This window comes from Dreissena polymorpha, chromosome 3 (assembly GCF_020536995.1).
Source record: "Dreissena polymorpha isolate Duluth1 chromosome 3, UMN_Dpol_1.0, whole genome shotgun sequence".
NCBI classification, from domain to species: domain Eukaryota; kingdom Metazoa; phylum Mollusca; class Bivalvia; order Myida; family Dreissenidae; genus Dreissena; species Dreissena polymorpha.
The window spans coordinates 116815893-116838953 of NC_068357.1; the positions used below are offsets into that span (position 1 = coordinate 116815893).

The 23061-nt window shown below is 36.4% G+C and overlaps 3 protein-coding genes across 10 annotated transcripts in view; 2 read left to right on the top strand and 1 right to left on the bottom strand.

Moving 5' to 3' along the window:
* LOC127871152 (cGMP-specific 3',5'-cyclic phosphodiesterase-like) overlaps nt 1-5275 on the top strand; it is an 88865-nt gene extending 83590 nt beyond the window's left edge. For all 5 annotated transcript variants that reach the window (XM_052413878.1, XM_052413879.1, XM_052413876.1 and 2 more), the window contains one exon: nt 1149-5275. In XM_052413878.1, the coding sequence (XP_052269838.1) occupies nt 1149-1223 (75 nt within the window). In that variant the 3' untranslated portion in view covers nt 1224-5275. The remainder of the gene's footprint in view (nt 1-1148) is intronic.
* Nucleotides 5276-11238: 5963 nt separating this feature from the next.
* LOC127871155 (cytochrome P450 2U1-like) lies at nt 11239-13367 on the top strand. 4 transcript variants are annotated; one of them, XM_052413884.1, is made up of 2 exons: nt 11239-11385; nt 11629-13367. In XM_052413884.1, the coding sequence occupies exon 2, from the start codon at nt 11708-11710 to the stop codon at nt 13073-13075; it is 1368 nt and encodes a 455-aa protein (XP_052269844.1). In that variant the 5' UTR covers nt 11239-11385; nt 11629-11707; the 3' UTR covers nt 13076-13367. The 4 variants fall into 4 exon arrangements, with proteins under 4 accessions (XP_052269844.1, XP_052269845.1, XP_052269846.1 ...); XM_052413885.1 differs by having other exon boundaries at nt 11326-11454; XM_052413886.1 differs by having other exon boundaries at nt 11332-11472.
* A 1446-nt stretch (nt 13368-14813) lies between these two features.
* Nucleotides 14814-22778, bottom strand: LOC127871157 (transmembrane protein 127-like). Its single transcript, XM_052413887.1, has 3 exons — nt 22325-22778; nt 19389-19559; nt 14814-18276 (listed from the first exon to the last, which is right to left on the bottom strand). Exons 1-3 carry the CDS (start codon nt 22665-22667, stop codon nt 17960-17962), a joined length of 831 nt encoding a protein of 276 aa, XP_052269847.1. The 5' UTR covers nt 22668-22778; the 3' UTR covers nt 14814-17959.
* Between the last annotated feature and the right edge of the window lie 283 nt (nt 22779-23061).

Here is a 23061-nt window from a genome sequence, read left to right on the forward strand (position 1 = left end):
AGTTTGAAGGAAAAACATCCTTTAAAGCATATATGTATACATTTTCAATGTGGCACTCTTCCTTTAGTCAAATTTGAGTTCAATGCTAGGGGTCCCACATTTTTCAAAATGAAGCCTCTACATGAACCTTAACTGGGGGAATACAAAGAGCCACCAAATTGACATCTTAAAACAAAACACTACTGATAAACAGGGATAAAAATGTACTGCATTTCACAACAATTTTCAACTTGCATACAGCCCTTAATCAAATTTTCTCTACGACCCTTAATTCAAAGATATTTTTAATACATATATGCATGTACTTTAAATTTAATTAAAGGTAAATTATCATAACAAAGTGATTTAATTATAGGGTCTTACAAAAATAAGCCTGAGCCAAATTATATATAACTTTCATCCAGAACAGTTTTTATCTTAGTTAATTATTTTCCTCCAAATTTTAACGAGTGAAAACTTAGAGCTGAATTTGTGGATTAGTCCTATTTTTTCAGAGTCATTCCAGCCTTAAATTTGTGTCATTTCAAGCTCATTTCAGCCTTTTTTGCATGGGTTAACTATTGTTTGAATTGAATATTATTAATGTTGTTTACCTTGTGTATGGCAAATGTTTCCTACAATAACCATTTAGAAACTGAAATCAGAACTCTGTTTTTTAATTATCTTAAAGTCCCATTTTGAAATTCTTTATCAATAGTTTTCTAAGTCCAACATTCGGCCCCAGAGAAATGTATAAGTATGAAATTCCGCCCGAGTTAATTTCCTAAGTCAGAAAATCCGCCCCAGAGAAATTTATGAGTATGAACTTCCGCCCGATTCTTATTTCCGCCCGGAATTGCTAATAAGGTTCAGCTTGGAAAAAAATCAAGAGACATGGTGTTTTTGGGGCGGAAAACAATTTCCGCCTCCTCCGCCCGGAAACAATAGTTTCCGCCTCATTTCCGTCCCATTTCCGCCCCAAAATTTTGTACGGGTGTCCAAAAACTTAGAGTTATTATGCTAGTCTTTTCAGCTCATGTTAATAAAGCTGCCGTGTCTTATAAAGAACTTCAGAAGCATTCTAAATTGGTTGATTAAACTTTTATTAAGGCACCCTAAATATCTTCCCAATGCATTTGAAATAATGTCTTCCTCTGTTCACATTTCAGGATTCAACTAACGCAAACAAGAAGAAAACAGGGGCTACAAAGGGAAAATTATCAAAGACATGTGTTCTGTTGTAAAACCACTGACCACAAGCTATTTGATTCTGTGATAATAATTTTTATTATCCCCGCCAAAAATTTATTTGGAGGGGATATAGTAATTGGTCCTGTCCGTCTGTCCATCCGGCTAAAACTTTGTCCGGAGCATAACTCCAAATCTATTCAATGGATTTACTTTAAACTTAGAATATAAAGAGATGGCAACTAGGAGAAGTGCAGTGACCAAGAACCACAACTCATCTACCTTAGTTTTTGAATTATCTCCCCTTTTATATAATTTTAAAGTAAATTTTTGTCCGGAGCATAACTCTTAATCTACTAAAGGGATTTACTTGAAACTTAAACAGATGGCAAGTAGGAGAAGTGCAGTGACTAAGAACCATAATTCTATCTACCTTAGTGTTTGAATTATATCCCTTTATTTAATTTCAAAGTAAATTTTTGTCCGGAGCATAATGAATCATCTCCCTTATTTTGTTTTTACAAATATTATTCTACTCTCTAAAACAAATGTTGTCATACAAGCAAACACATTTCGGCGGGGATTTGGCACTACTGTGACAAGCTCTTGTTTTATTTATAATTGCTCGGTTTTGTCAAATATGTGCATGTATACCGACATTAACCTATGTATGAAACCATTTCAGGAACTGCTTTATGCTTTTTGTAATGATGTCCTGCTTAATTGTACGTCAGTTAAACATTTTATTAGAAAGATTATGTTCAAGTTTGTAATTATATCTTTTGAATTGCAGTATGAATTGTTAGTGTATACATGTGAACTATGGGTATGGGTAAAGGAATGTGGAACATGGTAAAAGTGTCACAAGGTAAATGTGATAGTCACTGGAGATTGTCATTGCGTAGAAATATGTAATATATAAATAGCCTCGCAGAAGTGATGTACATGTTGAGACTACAGCTTGTTCTGCACCAGACGTGCAAACGCTAACGTCACAATGCAATACTATTATATCATGGTCTATCTTATGGCAATTTTTGAATTAGTAAATTAACAAATATGTATTGCCAAAATAATTACATGTTTAATTTGTTGTCTTCATTTTAGAATTAAGAACACTTGTGAATTTCTCTTTGACTGGCATATCTGTAATATATACTAGTACATGAAGTTATATTCTTGATCATTTTTAACAGTTGATGTTTTTTCAAATCCAGGGACCATTGATTTGAGATTAGTGATTCTAGATATTATTTTATATTTGTATAACTCATTTTGTTTTTGTTGTCAATTTAGACAATTTAAATGTGATCTCTTTTTCGTTAAATATGAAATGGAATATAGATACATCATGGTTTGATGTGTTAATAAGTCAGTGATTCTAAACTTCTTTTTTTTTCAAAATATTTATCAACTTAAGTCTTAAAAAATGGTTGCAAATTTCAGTGCTCAAAGTTTAACCTTTTTTGATTCTCGCTATCTTGCATGTGACATAATTAAAGCAGCAAAAAAAATTCAACTTCAAAAGGGAGATAACTATTTTTGCTGTGGAAAGACAGTGTACTGTGTTTATTGCCAAATAGCAATTTGCCATACGAATTTGGAAGTAAGCAAAAACGTATACCGGTAAGCACACAATTTTACTCTGTTTGGTATGTGTTTCATAAAGATGCTTGTTGTTATAGTTATTTTATTTCTACCCTCACTTTTTTCAACCAACTGAAAATGTGTTACCTACCTTCAAAACCTTTTTACATCCAATTTGTGGGTCTATGTGAGCTATGGTTGTCAGTAGTTAATTTAATACTCCGGTATGGAGATAAACAAAATTCAAGGTACGGAGACGTAAATAAAGTCTCTGATTTTAAGGACGATTTCAGATCTAATTTTATGTTTATTCTGTTGCACATGGTATGTGATTATTACACAGACTTTGAAGAACTTTTAAAATTATCAAAGGTTTTAATATTTATTAAAGTACAGTATTTAATGTAGTTTGTGATTGCAATTGCTGTTGGATGACACCTGTAGGAGAAAGTTTGAATATAATAGAATAGAAATGAATAGAGCGAGCAAAGAAATTTGGTCTATTTACTGATGTGAAACGTTTTGACGATATATTAAATTTTAGTTTGTGATGAAATCTACATTTATATTTATAGCAGTTTTATTGATTTTGTCATATTATTCTTACAACCACAAAATGTGCTCGCAATAATTCATAATTTAAAACTGCACGTTCTGACTGTGTTTTACTTTATATGTGTATTTTTATTATACAGTGTTATTGTTAGAACAGATAACATGTATATGCATTTTCTCCCTCAATAAATGCGAGCAGTTGTTTGCATAGTGATATTACAGGATAAATATATATCATAGTCTACAATTTTCTTTTTACATAAATGTTGTGTTTAATTTTAATATTATTAATGTAAACGTTATAAGTATTGATTTGTTTAACTCCCATTACGAAGTAAAGTGTGGTGTACTGGAATCAAAATGGACATTTGTCTTTCCATCCGTCTATCTGTTTGTTACAAAAACATGTCAGCAGGTGACCTAGCTTACTTGTCAATGTATAATATTTTAACTTACCGGTGTTGAAACTCAGTATATGAAGTTGCACGTTTTTTGTCAGCATTCTTAAAAGATACAAATGTTAATAAAGTGCCAATTCGTCGACTTAGACATTCTTTACACAATTTACACATGCAAATTACTTTTTTGAAGCCATGTGGTCCACATGTGTTGCCTCCACCCTAAATCCTTACCTCAAAGGAATTATCGTGTACCTTGGTCCGTCTGCTCATCAGTCCGCAGGTCTGTTCGTATACAAGATCTTTTCCGCAGGCCTTCTCATGAACTTTTCAATTTAAAACATTCAATTTGTAGAATTTGTTCCTTACGCTTGGAAGTTGTTCTTATGAGGTTTTAATCATCCTCATTTAAAAATTACAGAAGATATGCTATTTTTAGTGTTTTTTTCTCTTCTTTAATATACTGCATTTACATAGTTTTTATGCTCCCCCAAAAATTTTGGGGGGAGCATATTATAGTCACCGCTTTGTCTGTCGGTGCGTCCGTCCGTGCACAATTTTTGTCCGGGCTATTTCTCAGCTATTAATGACCGGAATTCCATGAAACTTTATGGGAAGCTTCACTAACAAGAGGAGATGTGCATATTATCAGCCGGTTCTCGTCGGATGATTTTTCACAGAGTTATGGCCCTTTGAAATTTTCCATTGTACATGTAGTGCAATTCTTGTCCGAGGTATTTCTCAGCAACTTATTACGGGATTTCAATGAAACTTTATGGGAAGCTTCACTACCAACAGGAGATGTGCATATTATGAGCCGGTTATGGTCGGATGATTTTTCACAGAGTTATGGCCCTTTGAAATTTTTAAGTTGTTAAACCATCCATTGTATTATTTTGTCCAAAGTTATGCCCCTCAAGACGTTTCCTTTTATCTGAATATATAGTGCAATATTGTGACAAAATAAACCTTTGCGGAGCATCACCCGTCTCCGACAGTTTCTTGTTTTAATTTGCTTATTTAAATAAATCTCGAACACACTTTTTGCTCCCAGCAGCGTTTCCACACCTAATATCATCAACCCTGGCATTCATCGCTAGAAAGTTTTGCCAACCAATTGGATGCTGGTTGACGCATTCTCAGAATTAATTTGTAAATCATATTTCATGGTTGTTCCTTTTTTATTTGTGTTCTATTTACATGCGGCATATATAATAACTGCAGTTAATTGGGTTTTTGTTAAAAAAAAAATGCTACATTTGCACGGCAGGTGGATATTTTTCAATACTGTTTACTGTTCATGCAGTTTATAGTGAACGTCAATATTATCATTATTGGTTTAAATACATGTAGTATCAAATGTTTTATTGAGACCTGTTCAAGTCAGTGTTTGTATATGTACATACAAAATGTATTTATTTATTTCCATGTTTTATTTTATTATATCTTTAAGAATTCAAGTGCGATGAATCTCAATTTAATTCATGTCGTACACGTTTATGTCGTTAACAATAGAATGTGCATGAATGAATTTTGTTATAGTTGCATATTAAACTTTATACACATTTCATTATTGTTAATTTATTATGTAGTATAAGATGTCAATATTTGTGAAACATTTTAATATTTATGCCCCCCCGTAGAAGAAGAGGGGGTATATTGTTTTGCACATGTCGGTTGGCCCGTTGGTCTGTCCACCAAATGGTTTCCAGATGATAACTCAAAACACTTAGACCTGGGATCAGGAAAGTTCATAGGTACATTGATCATGACTGGCAGATGACCCCTATTGACTTTCAGTTCACTAGGTCAAAGTTTTAGGTCACAGTGACTCGAAACAGTAAAATGGTTTCGGGATGATAACTCACGAATGCTTAGGGTTAGGATCAGGAAAGTTCATGAGGACATTGGTCATGACAGATGACCCCTATTGATTTTCATGACTAGGTCAAAGTCAAGGTCACAGGGACCTAAAGCAGTAAAATGGTTTCCTGATCATAACTCAAAAACACTTAAGGCCTGGTATCAGGAAAGTTCATAGGGACATTGGTCATTACCGGCAGATGACCCCTATTGATTTTCAGGTCACTAGGTCAAAGTTCAAGGTCACAGTGACTCGAAGCAGTAAAATGGTTAAGCCTGGGATCAGGAAATTTCATTCAGACATTGGTCATGACCGGCTGATGACCCCTATTGACTTTCAGGTCACAAGGTCAAAGTTCAAGGTCATAGTGACACGAAACAGTAAAATGGTTTTCGGATGATAACTCAAGAACGCTTAAGCCTGGGATCAGAATAGTTCATAGGGACATTGGCCATGACTGACAGATGACCCCGAACAACAGCCTCTCATCAGCAACTCCATGAGTCACGCGAGCAATTCTTCTTTAAATTGTCAATCATACTCTTAACGTATTCACACAATGGCTGCCGCTACAACTGACAGCCCATTTTGGGGGCGTGCATGTTTTACAAACAGCCCTTGTTTAAGATAATAGTATGAGAAACAACTTTAACCATGATGATGATTGGATTTATTTTTATTGCTACTGTACAATGATTTTTACCTTCAAAGCGTCATCTAATTGTCCAAGTCAAATGTTACATTTTACCTACATGTATATATGATTATAGCACATGTACGCACAATAATCAGAACTCAATGTTTGTGACGTTATATAGTATCTGCCTTTTACGGCTCAAATTGGCAGGTACTTCGTTTAATTCTTCCAGTCGAGAACCAACTTTTCGTGAACTGGCTGTCCATGTGTTCGTGGTGCATGGTGACATTTAACTCAATTGGACGTGTATTGATCAGTACAATGGCATTAGTATGATTAACCCATTAATTATCTATTTGAAAACGTCCATCTGGGTATGGCACGCACTTTTTATACACAGACATAACCATAAGCCTTGAGTATGTGGCTAACATGATTTATCACGCCCCATTGACGTACACTGCAACTCCAATATATCGCGGTTGAAGGGGTCCAAAGATCGCGAACGTGATATATCCGGCGCGTGATATAAATTGTAAGTTTATGTATGCATGTATATGTATACATTAGCATCATTATGCAATCTCAAAACACGCTATTTACCAACCTTATTCAAGTTTGTGTTATATCCATATGTCATTAATTGGTATAACACAAAACATTATTCCATGCGAGTATTTTCAAATGCGTATAATTAAATTTTTAATCCGAAAAACATTGCCGAGTTTTATTGTTCAAGAAAGCATGCACAAATTAGACCCATGTACAAAATTACGTCATTCATTTCTCATGAAAAGCATGCACAGCATGGGGTTTAATATTAGAGCATTGTGACTAACTGATCTATATTGTATACTGTATCTAACGCACACAGATTGGTGAGATAGGTCAGTATTGCCTTGAGACATTTACTGTTATAATTGTGTACACCTTCATGTGTGCACTGGTGCGTTTCGGCAGTTCAAAGCAAATTCAATAGAGAATTGTAACACCCGAAATGACCTGTCATGTTTGACAATGGGTCTTTTGTTTATCGCAGTACACAGGTGTTAATGTGATGTACAATATAAGCAAACAATCTGGTTAAAACTGGATTATGACTGTTGGATTAAAGTTGGTGAAAAAAAGGGAAAAATACTTGCTTGAAACGGATTTTAATGCATCATATTCTCAGATAAAAACATTTTATTTAAGGATTATGCTCGTCAGATTTTTGGGAGCCATAGCCGATTCGCGATATATTGGACAGCGCGATATAACGGACCGTGATATATTGGAGTTGCAGTGTAGTTAACTATTGATTTGCAAATGTCATCTCTATTGAAAGAGCAACAACTCTACATCTCGATGTGTCTATATATAAAAATGTATGAATAGATACGTGTCATTTCATCGCTAAGTAACGCGATACTACAGAGTATAAAATATCACTATCTATGTATTGGAAGCAGCTGTCATAGCTCAACTCCTTACCAAAATCACAAGTGATGCGTGGTGTATTGTAGTTTAATGCTTATCGGTAGTTGATAGGGAAATATTAAATGCTTTTTCCACCTTTTATTTACATTTCAATAGTTCTGCGGGTGAATTTCGCTAGAATAGTAACTTCATTAAAAAAAAGATCACTATTAACAAGAAATATCTTTTTTTTAAGATATACGGCGTTCGCTTATTGTCTGGGTGTTGGTGAAAGATAAAGAGTTATATCAATGAGATCAAAGATAGTGAATTTCTCTTCTTGCGCAGGTCTAAGCTGCATAACACGCAAATCGATGACGGGGTGTTACGCCAGATTTCGTTGCTAATATCGCATTATTAGATATAAATGAGCGTACATTTACCTATAGATACAGAACTGAAATACAAAAGAAGAATGCAAATGAAATAAAAACATTAGTTAACCGGCAACACGCGAATCATCCGTACGATGATTGAAATAATCATACGCAGGGACCTATACAAACAGGCTTGTCATACGCGCGTTCGTCGATCAGACTGTTTCAGTGCTTTGTCGGACATTGCTTTTTATTTGATTGTTAATAGTATCGAGAATCATCGCGCTCATTCTTAATAAATTGGTCAATATCGTGGAATAATTCTTGTAAATAAATCATAAATAGTATTATCATTGAATTGGTGAAAACACATTTTATAATCTATTAATAATATTCTATAATTATATCTCCGAATATCTTTATTCAAGATATTTCAGGTCACAATAAAATTCCTACGGCGGCATAAAGGGGACATAGGCAATATTTTATTTAACTATTTCTATGAAGTGCGCACGTCATAAAAATAGTTAAATAAGATATTTCCTATGTTATATTATTTAACTATTTCTATGACGTGCGCACGTCATAGTTATGACGTGCGCACGTCAAGGCTTTGACGTGCGCACGTCATAACTATAGCGTGCGCACGTCAAAGCTATCGCGTGCGCACGTCATTGCCTTGACCTGCGCACGTCATAGCCTTGACGTGCGCACATCATATCTTTCGCGTGCGCACGTCATAGCTACGACGTGCGCACGTCATAGAGACTGTCAAATAAAATATTGCCTATGCCCCCTTTATGCAACTCTATGACGTGCGCACGTCATAGCTATGACGTGCGCAAGACATAGAGACTGTTAAATAAAATATTGCCTATGTCCCCTTTATGCCACCGTACCATGTAACACTATCAACTAGATAAAGAATATACAGAGTTTATTTATAGGTCCTCTCAGCGTCTTCGCGACTGCCCACGTGCGGACCAGCCCATGTGAGTGCGAACCAGCCCATGTGACCTTTCAGAACTTTTTTATTTTTATTTTGAGGCAACATTTCCGCGGCTACAAGGTGATTCGCAAAAGAAAATGTTTTTTGTCCAAAAGGAGAAGTGATAAATAGCCATGAGACATTAAAATATAAATGTGCTCTAGTTATGCCGTGTCACATTTTCGCCCCTTCGTTCAAGTGCATTGCGTAACTATTGTTCAATCGGTCGTTGTTGGCTTCGGAACTACTTCAAATCTTCTCTTTAGAAGAAAACAATATACCCCGGGTACGGAAATACGCTTAAAGGGCAACCGGCCATAGTCGCCCGCCAGGGTACTTTTTACTATATTTTCCGTAAGACGGGTACTACTAGTACTTCAAATCTGCTCTCTAGAAGAAAACAATATACCCCGGGTACGGAAATACGCTTAAAGGGCAACCGGCCATAGTCGCCCGCCAGGGTACTTTTTACTATATTTTCCGAAAGACGGGTACTTTTGTAGTATACTTAAGAGAACCCGGGGTACTTTTAAGTATCTACGCCGACGATGATCCATCGTGGTTGTATCAATAAAGCAATCGTGATACATCGACTACCTCCGGAATCCTTATGCTATACATCGTCTACTGATCCAGAGTGCTATTTAAAGGTACTCTGAGTAGTCTTAAACAGACTACAATAAACTTCGGATACGGAAAATACTCTTAAAGGCACCCGGCCAAACTCCGGTGGTACTTTTTAGTATAAATGTCCGTACCCCGCCTTACTGTGATATAAGTTGGTAGGTGCGTAATTAATTGAAATTACCACGGCCGTTAATCACGGGCGCCACCTAAGGCGCTAAGGACCAAATGTTTTGACATTGCATGGATAATTCTAAAGGTTCAGTTTTTTTCTCAACATATTACGCATTATTAAAAAAAAAGAACAATGTTTGTTTTTTCGGCGTAGTAGTTGAATTAAGCTAGCTTTTCACCTTAGCTCACCTTTGTAAGCGTTCAATTAAATTTGAATAAAATATCCCGCCGGAAGATTTTCAAAATAGTAAACGTGCAATATAAAATAGTTTTCACATTAATAAAAATAGGCATTTCAATTGAATTGAATTGTGAAGTATAAGGTATTAAAATGGATACTACAGTGCGTTTAGCAACAATGTTAACTGCGTGTTCAGCATGATTTTTGTTTACCTATAATTAAAAGGCTTGAGGGATAGAACAGTTTTACATTCAACTCTCGACATCAATGCAGTTTATGTGTGCCTTTATATTAAGAAGATTGACAGCGCCAGAGCGTTTGTGGTTAAAGGCTATGTTCTCATATTTTGTAATTACTACCAAATTGCATTCTGTGTATATTTGAGATCATAAAAGTTTTGTTTTTCCCTTTCCTAATTCTCGTTTTGACCAAAATAGTTTCAATTGTTTTGGAAATTAAACGTTAAACATAATGTTGTGAAGCCCCATAAATACTCGAAGTCAACGAATATTTCGCAAAATAAGGTTAACCCGTAACAAATAAGTGTTCGATAGCAATAGCCAGACTTTCAACGCTATGTGGCTTGGGGCAGCGACGGAAGAACGACGTAGTTCTTATGAGTGCTCGAAGCCAATATCGCTTTTGCTCGTAAATGTTTGGATATCGTCGCGGGAAATTCACATGGAATATATTGTCACAAAAACACACGAGCATTTTGTACCTCTAAATCTGTGTTTACCCGACCAATTCTGGCGTATAAATTTTGGCTTTTGCTATAAGGAACACCGAATTTTGTATGTGTTAACTTTATTTTTCAAAATATGTTACGAAATATTCGTTAATTCTGAGATTTTGTGAGGCTTTAAATAAACCGTCGTTCTAGCCGTGGAATGGTTACCTTACTTTAATTTATTGCATTCCAGGCCGCAGCTATGACGTGCGCTCGCGATAGATATGACGTGCGCACGTCATAGTTATGACGTGCACACGTCGTAGCTATGACGTGCGCACGCGATAGCTATGACGTGCGCACGTCATAGAAATAGTTAAATAATATAACATAGGAAATATTTTATTTCACTATTTCTATGACGTGCGCACTTCATAGAAATAGTTGAATAAAATATTTCCTATGTCCCCTTTATGCTGCCGTATACATGGAGATGTCAACTTGGTTTTGTTGTCACAGATAGTTTCACTCTGGATCCAACCGGCTTTTTATTGCATCTACTCTTTACGGAGAATCCGGAGATGGACGAAGTGTTACGATTGAGATAGTTTGTATGATCACCCGGATGTTAATGCTCATCTCAGATAAAACACGACATGAATCATTGAGATCGGGCGCTAAATATGTTTACTTTACCGACGCATTTAACCGCTGTCGACTGTTGCGAGTTAAGTACATAGCACTTGCAGATATTCGCTATGAATAGTAAGTCACGCAAGATTTATCGATTGTTTATCGCACTGAAGTGTATTATACGTTTCTCTGCTAAAACGAGTCGGCGTTATATTTACCGTTAGGCTTTTTATGGTTTACGCTAATTGTTTGTTCATGCATTTTCGTTTCTATCACATAAAAGACAATGGAATTCAATTTGCTAAAAGCGTGTTCCAATACGTACGGATTACTTCTATTACTGTTCATATTGTGTTTAACTTTCTGTTACCCAAGGCGCCGGAAAGGGATACCTCCGGGCCCTCTCCTGGTCCCCGTGTTGGGCAATCTGCTCTCGCTGGCAAGCCGGGATCCAATGTCGAGATTCGCGGCACTGAGAAGAAAATACGGAGACGTATATGGTATCTACATAGGTCGGGAGTTAACCGTCGTACTGAACGGATATGACGTTATTCACGACGCGCTGGTTAAGCATGGGAAATTATTTTCCGTGCGTCCGAGGTCCAAATTTCACCAGATTATGTTCAAAGATCCGGGCATTGTGTTTGCCAATGGGCCTATGTGGAAGGAGCACAGACAGTTTGCTCAGAGGGCGCTAAACGAGTTCGGGTACGAATGGTCAGAACGAACTATCGAGGAGAGAATTAATGAAGAGATCGGATATTTTTTGAGAACAGTAGGAAGTCATGATGGCCCTTACGACGTCGGTGGGTTGGTCAACCTCAGCGTTGCCAACGTCGTGGCCGGAATTATGTTCGGAAAGCGCTGTGAGTACGATGACGTTAAATTCAAGGAGTGTCTCCACAGTGTAGGGGAGGCGGCTCGTTTGCTCACCCGGTCTGGGCTCTTAATGAGCCTGTTCCCTTGGCTGTTTCATGCCCCTGGGGATCTGCTTGGCATAGATAAACTGGCGAAAATACGCGAAAAACCGAGAGCGTTCTTGAACCACGTGTTCTATTGGCACGACTTGCATTTCAACCGAGAAGAGACTCGAGATGTACTTGGACTGTATAAACAAGAAATCATTAGAAAATTGCGCAAAAATGACGAGTGCAAATTCAATAACGTCACAATGCGCGCGCTTATGGGCGAGCTACTAAGCGCGGGCTCTGAAACAACTGCCACGTGCATAATTTGGACTATTCTGTATTTAGTTCTTAACCAGGAACTGCAGGAGAAGTTACGGAGTGATATTGACAGGGTGGTTGGTTGTAAGCGACCACCGTTTTTGAGCGACAGGAAACAACTACCTCTCGTGGAGGCCACAATCCTCGAATGTCTCCGAATATCGCCCGTCGCACCCTTGTCAGTACCGCATGCTGTGCACGAGGACGTCAGTTTCAGAGGTCATGTTATACCGGCGGAAACCACTGTCCTCGTCAATATCCACTCTGTCATGAAAGATCCGAGCACGTGGTCGGAACCGGATGTGTTCAAACCGGAACGATTTCTAAACAACGATGGCGATCTGGAGATTCCAAATGAGTTCATCGCGTTTTCTATTGGTCGGCGGTCGTGTCCCGGGGAGTCGCTGGCGCGCATGGAACTATTTTTGTACGTCACTTCCTTACTTCAGCGGTTTACTTTGGCACTGCCGACAAGTCAGCCGCCTCCGACGACGGAGGGTGTGCTAGGAATGACGTTCAGTCCGAAACCGTTCCAAATAATCTTCACGCCGAGAGACTGCATGTCAAATCCAGACTGGGAAAATGTCGGGATATGAGATATTGCATGTACATATCATATGAATTATGTGGATCGACGAAATGATTGTACTGCCATTATTATGGGAAAGACCATTAATCATAATATTACTCGGCGTCTTCATTCCATCTTAACCATATGAAAGTGTTTTACGCTGACCATCTTTTCAATGAATGTGGCTAAAACCATACTGCAGTAAGGCCCTTATTAAATCAAGGCAAAAATAATGAATCGTGAAAGTTGACGTTATAACGTGTTCGCAGTTTAGTTGTTCATCTAAACGAATATCAAATAGAATCACATCAAACTTATTTTCGCAACTTATTGAATATTCCGCACACTGCAAATGCAGAGAATTGATTCATTATTGCCTTTGACACCATTGTAGAATGCGGAAATGTTTTAGAATACAAAGAAGCTTGATCAGTCTACACGTTTAGTAAAACTCATCATGTTACCTTATGCTTAGCTATGACGTACATAAGTTGCACTTATTAACTTTGGTATATTCTTCAATTTAGAAAATCAGCGTAGGCTGTATCAGTTAATTAATTCGTACTTCATAGCTACGGGCTAAAACAGTATATAATTTTAGTCCAGGCTAAAATATCAGTGCATGTTTAACCCATTTATGCTAAGTGGACTCTCCCATCCTTCTAAATTGGATCAATTTATTTCCAAAATTAGGGATGTCTAGTATACTTATTTCTATACTTAGAATAATTATTAAAGACATTCCTTTAAGCAAACAGTGCAGACCCAGATGAGACGCCGCATCATGCGGCGTCTGATCTGGGTCTACGCTGTTTGCAAAGGCCTTTTTTCTAGATGCTAGGCATAAATGGGTTAAATTGCCACAATGCGACGCCAAATGATCTTCTAATTGCTCAAGTTTTACCATTCAACGTATTTATTTATAGATAGTCATGCAAAAGTAAATTATTTTTTCATACAACATCCGACAACGGTCTGGTATTTCAATACATAAAGCGACCTTAATTATGTGTTACATTGTTCAGTTATGATTCAAGTTTGGGTTTTTATAAAAGCATTAAGACCTACGACAAAGCTCGTTAATTTGAAAATTTTGTCAAATTATAACATAAGATGAAAAACAATCAGTAAACAAGACGTGAAGTTGTAGAACGGCGCCCACTAAATAGTTAATAATTCGGTACACGACTTTTTATGTTTACATTAATGATATGGGCCCTGTTATGAGAAAACTGGGCATAATGCATGTGCGTAAAGTGTCATCCAAGATAAGCCTGTACAGTCCGCACAGGCTAATCAGGGACGACACTTTCCGCTTTTATGGTATTTTTCGTTTAAAGGAAAATACCATAAAAGTGGAAAGTGTCGTCCCTGATTAGCCTGTGCCGACTGCACAGGCTAATCTGGGACAACACTTTACGCACATGCATTATGCCAAGTTTTCTCAAAATGCAACTCATTATATAAAACAAGGGCTGTTTGTAAAACATGCATGCCCCCCATATAGGCTGTCGGTTGTAGTGGCAGCCATTGTGTGAATACGTTTTTTGTCACTGTGACCTTGACCTTTGACCTAGTGACCTGAAAATCAATAGGGGTCATCTGCCAGTCATGATCCATGTACTTAATCAGTTTCATGATCCTAGGCCTAAGCGTTCTTGAGTTATCATCCGGAAACCATCTGGTGGACAGACCGACTGACCGACATGTGCAAAACAATATACCCCCCAAAAAATATGCAATACATAACCAACTTACACAGATTTGGAAAGATAACTTTTTATAGCAAATATATGGCATGATGTAACAGAAGCAATAACACACAATATATACATATGTAATGACAGTGCTCCAGCTATCCGCAAGATGGAGGGCATAGCAGCAACCTTCAGAATCCCAACCATGCCTTATTAGATCACAGTATTATACAGCAAATTTTATTTGAAGTTTCAATAAATGCACTCAATTTTCACAGTGAAAATAGTTTTATTTAGTAATAAAACAATGTTTTGAATAAAAATAAATGTAATATGAAATATGACATTAACGCAATCATATAACACTTTCTTTTTTTTAAAGATTCCACACGAATACAATGAATGTTTGCTCTCAAGTGTCCTTTCCACAAAAACACCCTGCTGTTTAACCCTAGCTGGAGCACTGTAATGGAAATAAATCATTAAATCACAACTTGTGAAAAACTTTCCTTGACAAATGATAATTGACAAGGTACATTTTACAGTATTTCTAGAATAATTTAATTAAAAATATACATAACGAATTAAGCGTTTTAGCAAAGATAAGTTGCAACAACAACACAGGTTGTATCAACATTTTTTTTCAAAAGTTAATTGAAGAAAAGCCAAGCTTATTTGTGAACCACTGCCAGATTGTACGAATAGATCAGTACACAATATGTAGCTTAGTACTTATCATTTAGTAGTGCATGTTGCGAAACTTAACTTTACATATATTCATGGCAACAAGTAATAGAGATATCATCTACAGTAGAATTGCAATAACTCGAGCTGGCGATTTCTCGAAAACTGGCGATTACTCGAGCATTAAAGGCAGTCCCTAACATTTTCTTTTAATTTCTTTATAAAAATACCCGCAATAACTTAAACATGCAATTTTTGATAACTCGAGGACTTGTGCTGGTCCCTGAAATGCATTTCAAACCTAATTAACTGGCAATTATTCGAAGACACTTTCTCATCTGGTCGGTGGTAAAAATATTCGAGTTGTAAAAACAGCGCAATCAAGCAGACAAAAAACGCTTGATTAGGTGTGAAGTTAGTCACAGTTTGAGAAACACTGCACATTGTCATCCTTTGAGATGCAGATAAAAGCTACACAGTTTCAAAGAACAAAAAAGTACATGTTAAATGTAATCTATAGGTCTTTTACAGTTTTAATGATAATTAAATAATTTCCAGCAATCGATAATTATGATTAAATGTATGGTACAAAAGAGAGCGTAGAAGATAATACATTGGCATCTCTTAACTTCTTGTCATTTGCACTGCATCATTACACCACAGATAGAAAATAGTCATACACATTGTCAAAACTCCTGAGCAATCTAGTGAAGGACCCACTTGTGGGGGCATAGCTAGATAGCAATAAAGTATTTGACGGTATAGTAATTTCAACAATCCTGACTCTGGAACAACAGACTCTGTTGTGAAGTCTTCCAAAAAACTGATCTCCCCATTTGGATCAGCGATTTTTACAAAACTTTTTCTTTTCCAAGCACCGTCTTAAATGTAAATAGAGCGTTTGCGGTCAGAAGTTAAGCATCACCAACCGAAACAGTGAAAACAAATAATACCATGGATTACTCGAAACCTGCGATAACTCGAGCATCGAGGTCAGTCCCATGCTACCTCGAGTTATCGCAGTTTTACTGTAGTTACATACGAAATTATACAAGAATTTAAAGTCACACTGACTAACATATCTGGAAATACAAAAGAGACATTTTTGATTTCTTATTCTGTGAATCTTTTCTGTCAATATGTGTTTTGTACTTGCATCAGAAATCACGCTGTTTGTTGGCAAATGTATCACTTCTTGTAAAAAAATGTCAATCACAAAAAAGAACAATTGAACTTTCGATGCATTAATCAAGTATCAGATCTGATTAAATGACACCAATATTATTTGGTTTGTAGGCATTTAACTCTCATGCTTATAACTACTCGTGCACTTAAGCTATTATATGTACTAGTGGTGCAAATTTTGAATATTCACAATGGCAAGCATATAAAACAAAGCACAGTTTCTTAATACATTATGAAATCTTCACATTTTCAGTCATGCATGCTATCAGCATTTAAAATATATATCAATATTATAATAATATTTATATTTGCATTTTTTTTGCTTTGTCAGTATGTATATTATGCCATTTATTTATCGAACATATGACTAAGCATCTACAAAACAGAGCCCTTATTTAGACATACTGTTAATTCTATGACTTATGATTAAGAAACATTAATAGTATTGACATTGATATGGGCCATGCTCTCTGAAAAAGGGTTTTAATGCACAGGCCTAAAGTGTTGTTCCAGATTAGCCTGTGCACTCTGCACAGGCTAATCAGGGACGACACTTTGCGCCTTAACTTGATTTTTGCTAAGAAGAGACGTTCTTAAAATGAAAAATTTCATACAAGCATAAAGTGTCGTCCCTGATTATCCTGTGCAGTCTTATCTGGGACGACACTTTATGCACATGCGTTAAACCCCTTTTTCACAGAGCACAACCTATATATTCACAAAATGCTTAAATGTTGAGTCTATGATGGTGTTAACTACCTCTAACAACCTTGTGCTTCATTTAGAGAAGTTATTTAATGAAATAAGCACAAGTGGTAGCCTGCATATATGCTAACCCTGAAGCAATTTTCTTAGGTTTTCGTCTATTCTTTATTCTTAAATCTATGGTATGTGTTGGTGAGTTTAGACTCTGAACTTCCAATCATGCTGCATTGACCAATTGAATAGTTCTTGTACAGCAAAGTGTTTGGGCAGATGGTATTCTTAAATTTTATGACAAAAAATGAAGATATACCTGCATGTAATTGTATATAGCATATACAATGTATATACGAAGCAAGCAAATCAATTAATGATAATGACATCTAGGATATCATAAAGTAATTAAACGAAAGGGATCAGAGCCAGCAGTAGAAAATACCAGCTTTACTTATGAAAATGGAATTGCAGCTGCAGATGCTTAAAAATGGCAATTACAATCTTATAATGATCAACCGCTTGAACCCATGTTACAATAGCAATGAAAACTGAATTAAGACAAATATTGATACAATCACAACACTAAACACTAAAGAATCCATGTAGATGACTTGCAATGTCTAGCCCAGCTTGATTTCTTGCAGTTATGGTGTGTAAGCCGGTGGGGGTGGCAGATTTGTTGTAATTGCACTTTCAGGCACAGGGGGAGGCAACACATCCAGCGCATCATAGTCATCCAAGAGTGATTCCCCCTGATCACTCTCCTCATACAAGGGGTGGCGGCGCAGGCAGTTAAAGGCCGTGGCAAACACGCTGAGACCCCCTGCGGCCGTGATCAGGTAGAAACTGATGTCAAAGTCTACAACCACCTTGCTGGTGGGGAGCTTGGTCTGGTTCTGCAGCCGCTCCACTTCGGTTGTGAACCAGTAGCAGAACAGGTTGATCACCACACTCAGTATCACTGCATTACAAACAGAAAGATACAATGAAACATGTATAGTACAAACAGTTACACAGATTGTAAGTTATTATAAGTTAAGTTGGTTGATTCACATATTGATAAACATTATTGGTTTTCCTTTTTAAATATCAATACAGAGTAAAATATAATAACAATTTGGTTTGCTTAAGTTTATGACACCAAGAATAGACTGAAAATACTATACAATCAATTTGTATAAAAGTGGAACATTTTGAAATGTGCAGAGATTTAAAAAAACATGTTCATGTTGTGATATGCCAAGAAAGCCCTGGTCAACATAATTCTAGGCCCTACATTTAACAAATCATATAAGAAAATTGTGAGAAGTACTTTGAACATTTTTTCTTGAACCTTCATTCATGCAGGCTGGCAATTTATCAATTAACTATGGTCCATAAGCCTTTTTTAATAAGATAGCTTAGGGTGACATACAATACAAGGTACTTTGTCTGAGGTATTTCAAGTAGCATGGGCCCGTATTCACCAAGCTGTTCTTAAACTTCAGAATAAAAAAATACTTAGAACCGCGAAAATCTTTCACCCTTTCTCACTCAGAAGCAAAGTGAAAATGGCTATGTGCAAGCAGCATAAAACCAGAACAGCATGCCAGTAACTCACAGTCTGTTATGCTGTTTGCTGCTCATCAGTATCTTAGGGTTGGAAATGAGGCCTTTAAAACTTGAATCTAGTAAGAAAGCTAAAGTTCTTTAATTAAATTCAACTTTCTATGGGACTAAAATGCGTCAAAATACATATCTAAGTGGTAAAGGGTTGAAATACGTTTCTAAGTGGTAAAGGTTAAGCGTTTGAATATAAACAGGCTATAAATGTTACATTTGTCATAAATAAATTGTTCTGAATAAAGAATTGTGTAGTTAGAGAAATAAATTTATAATTAACAGTATTATACTACTAGAACAAAACATTTTCAAGAATATTCTTTATTTTTAGACTTTAGTCTAAGAATTGGTTGGTGACAATGGATTGAACCAGACATTCAACCTGATTCAATGATACCCCTCTAAGAAGTTTGATCTGCAGGGTTTGTGGAGGGGGATAATTATGCATGATAACTGGCAATCTGATTTTACCAGTAACAATGCTTGGAATTGCATTCCTCTGTAGGAGTCTGCAAGGTCTGTTCTTGGGGACTGTCAGATCGAGAATGAACCCTGAGAGACTGGCTAGCATGGAGAGGAAACAGAACGCTATGACGGTCTTCATCAGCAGTGCTGCTTTAAAATTCACACAGTTGATCAAAACTGGAAACAAAACACACAAACAATTATTGTGGATGCATAATAAAGTACATATAAATGTGTATCAAATAAATGTTAATGTGAAAATATAGAACACAATGAGTTTTGTTTATCTTGAGCTTTGAAAGCTGGCCTTAAATATTGCTTCCTTATCATGACAATTAAATAAATAATATGGTTTTCTTCAATGGTACTTGTATCAGTGCAACAATATTATATTCTGTATAACTGCATACGTTATTAAACATATCAATCAAAGATCAATCAAATTTAATATTCCTAGTGGTAGGCTGATACTGTACCAACACATGATCTTAAAATATTTGTTGGAAAAGCAGAATTTATGCCGTATGAACATAGCCTACACAGCAAGGCACTGCAGCTTGGCCTACACAGCAAGGCACTGCAACCTGCTGACCCTTTTCCCTGCTCTTCTCTTTTGATCTACATGTCATATTGGAATAACGATTGCAATTTGGTATGCTATAATTGGTATATGATAAAAGAGATATGTGTTGGTCATGATTGCAACTTGCCCTCTTTTAGATAAAATGATAAGAGTTGTGTCCTTACATTGATTCTGCCTTAGTGACTAAGTTTGTAAGAATATTTTCAGTTAGTCACCAATATTGAGCATGAACATTTGAAAAAGAAAGCACAGTAAAACAAGTTATATAATATGAATCAATAATGTTTACATGAAAATACATGTCAACTGATTTTTTATAACAACAACAAATTATATGATAATGAGCAATTAGAAAAATGTGACAAGGCACAAAAAGTGCATTTTTGGAAAGTAAACACCCTGCCCTTTCCAAATATTTGCTGGAGCACTGTCCTGGAGATCACTTGTATTTCCTTTTAGTACACATGTCTACAATCATCGATTTTTTATGCCCCCGAATCGAAAGATCGGTGGCATATTGTTTTTGGCCTGTTTGTCATTCATTGTGTGTCCCAAAACTTTATCCTTGGTTAAAGTTTTACAAAAACTTTTGCATTATTGAAGATAGCAACTTGATATTTGGCTTTCACATGCATCTCATGGAGCTGCACATTTTGAGTGGTGAAAGGTCAAGGTCATCCTTCAAGGTCAAATATATGGCTTCAAAGCGGCGCAATAGGGGGCATTGTGTTTCTGACAAAAACATCTCTTGTTTTCCTTTGTTATAATGTATCAGTAATGGCACTTTCCAATAAAAATCCACATTTTTGCAGCGATTGGAAAATATCCCAAAATAAATAAATGTTCATGCCGAGATAAAATTATTGGAAAGCAAACAAATACAAATAGTCAGTTGTCATGAGTGAGTAAACACAAACTCATTGCTCGATTAAATCAGGTTAAATGAAACAGAGAGTGTGATCTACCCAGCCATGGCAGGTTAATTTTCCATTGATCTTTATTTAACTAATAAGAATCAATTTTTGAACACAACATGAGTCAGTCACAATTATAAACACAAAATCAGCTTCATGGTTACTTGTCGTTGCCAAAGTATTTAAGAAACTAAAACTGTTCATGATTGTCAGGAGTGCATCAGGGAGACTCTTAGTTTATTGAAAAATTAGATGTTTCTGATGAAATTTATCAGACCTAAATGAGCACTGCAGCACTGAAACTGTACATTTCATCCCAAAAGGCACATGAAAGAATATGTAAATGGATTTGTTCACCAAAGTACAAGTCCAAGGTCAAGGAATAAAAAAGACCATTGTGATGATTAAGGCTTTTAATAATTGTAACTATCATATGTTTTACCATTTTGGGAAAAGGATCTGGGTCAAATTAGGATTTTTTATTTTTCATCTACAAAACAGACCATATTGGGATTTTATCAACAACTTTTGACACATCAGGCCTTTTCCTGGCCATTTTCAAATTTTTTGGGAAAATTTCATAAAAATTATAGTTACATGTATACAAAATGTATACTAAATACTTTGTTTGATGTTTATAGGATAAAATTGAGATATAATAATCTGACAGTGCTCCAGCCAGGCCTTGAAAAGCTCAAGGGGGGGGATGGGCTATTTTGTCAAAAGGGCCACTTTCAACGCTCAGTATTTTGCCAAAAAGGCACTTTTGAGCGTGCGGGCCTATCTGGAATGCTCCCTGTTGCATATTTATTTATATGTTATAAAGGATTGTCAGAATAAATAATTCCCAGGCATTATTATTAAACCATTCAACTAAAATGTCTACAATGAGGAATAAATTAATTACAATATTATAACAATGCAATAAGACTAAGAGATTTATAAATTATTATGTCAACAAAATAAAAATTACATTAATACAATGGCAGGGGGTTGATTCGGAAGGGCATGGCGGGAAGCCCTTCCATTTAGGCCTAGCTGGAGCACTGTAATCATTAAAAATCAAATCAAAATGTATTTATTGTTGGTATGAAATAACATGTATATATCATTAGACACTTCTTTCTAAAATAAATATAATGGGACATTGAGACTTTTTTTACAACTTCAGTTTGTGATCGTGACCGTTTGCTTTGGAATCAGGTCTGTTTTACAGCCTAAATTACATAGCAGAAAAGTCCATGCTTTAAGTTTAAGGTGTTTGTCTACCTGTCGTTTTCTGGGAACACTTTGAAGCCCATAAGGAAAATATTTTTTTTAAAGTTAGCGGAATAGTTTCTCAAAGTCATCCTTAGCGCTTTACAATCACACATACAAATTGTTACTGTTTAGACTGGAGGTATTTTTCTGAAATTTGATTGATAAAAAAATATTTTATTTATTACCATCTTGAGGATCAGGACTAAACTGGTAACTTGTGGGTTCGGACTGAACAACCCCAGACAATAGTCTGCCTGGGTAGAAGAACTGTTGTGCTCCAATGTAGTTCAATGCCTTCCCGTCATAGGTACATCCGCCTCCATCCAGGCTGATCCATTTAGGTTGGGCAAGCGATGTGCACACAAGAACAATGGCTAGCATGTTACAGACTGCTGCTGGGAAATTCCTGTCACTTGATTTTGCTCTAGTTCTTAGCCTTGATCGGTGTCTCCGGTGATGATCTCGATGTCCCCGTCTACGTCGGGATCGACTCCGACGAGAGTCTCTGTTCTCTGATCTACCCGGCATTTTAATTTGTTGAAAATGTAGTTAGGATATGACACATTTTGGGAAAAGAATAATTGTTCCTGTTTTGGTTTATTGTTGTAGTTGTTTTCGTTGATAGAATTGCATTGTGGGTAATAAGCAGTTTATTTAAGCAAAGTAAATTATTACAGGAAAGAGAAAAAGACGGTGTCCAACGCGGCTGTAGCTGATGGATGGATGAGTGAATGTACAGACTTACCATGGAGTGCGCTGTACTTTAAATAGAAAAGCCCACTTAGCCGACAGTACAGCCAGCACTTGTCTATTTTTCCATTAATATATTTTATAGTACTGGGGCGTAGATAACCTCCAAACATTGGGGCGGCGGTCCAGTTTCTGTACTGGGAACATAAAGGGGTGCGTTTGAAAGGGTTGT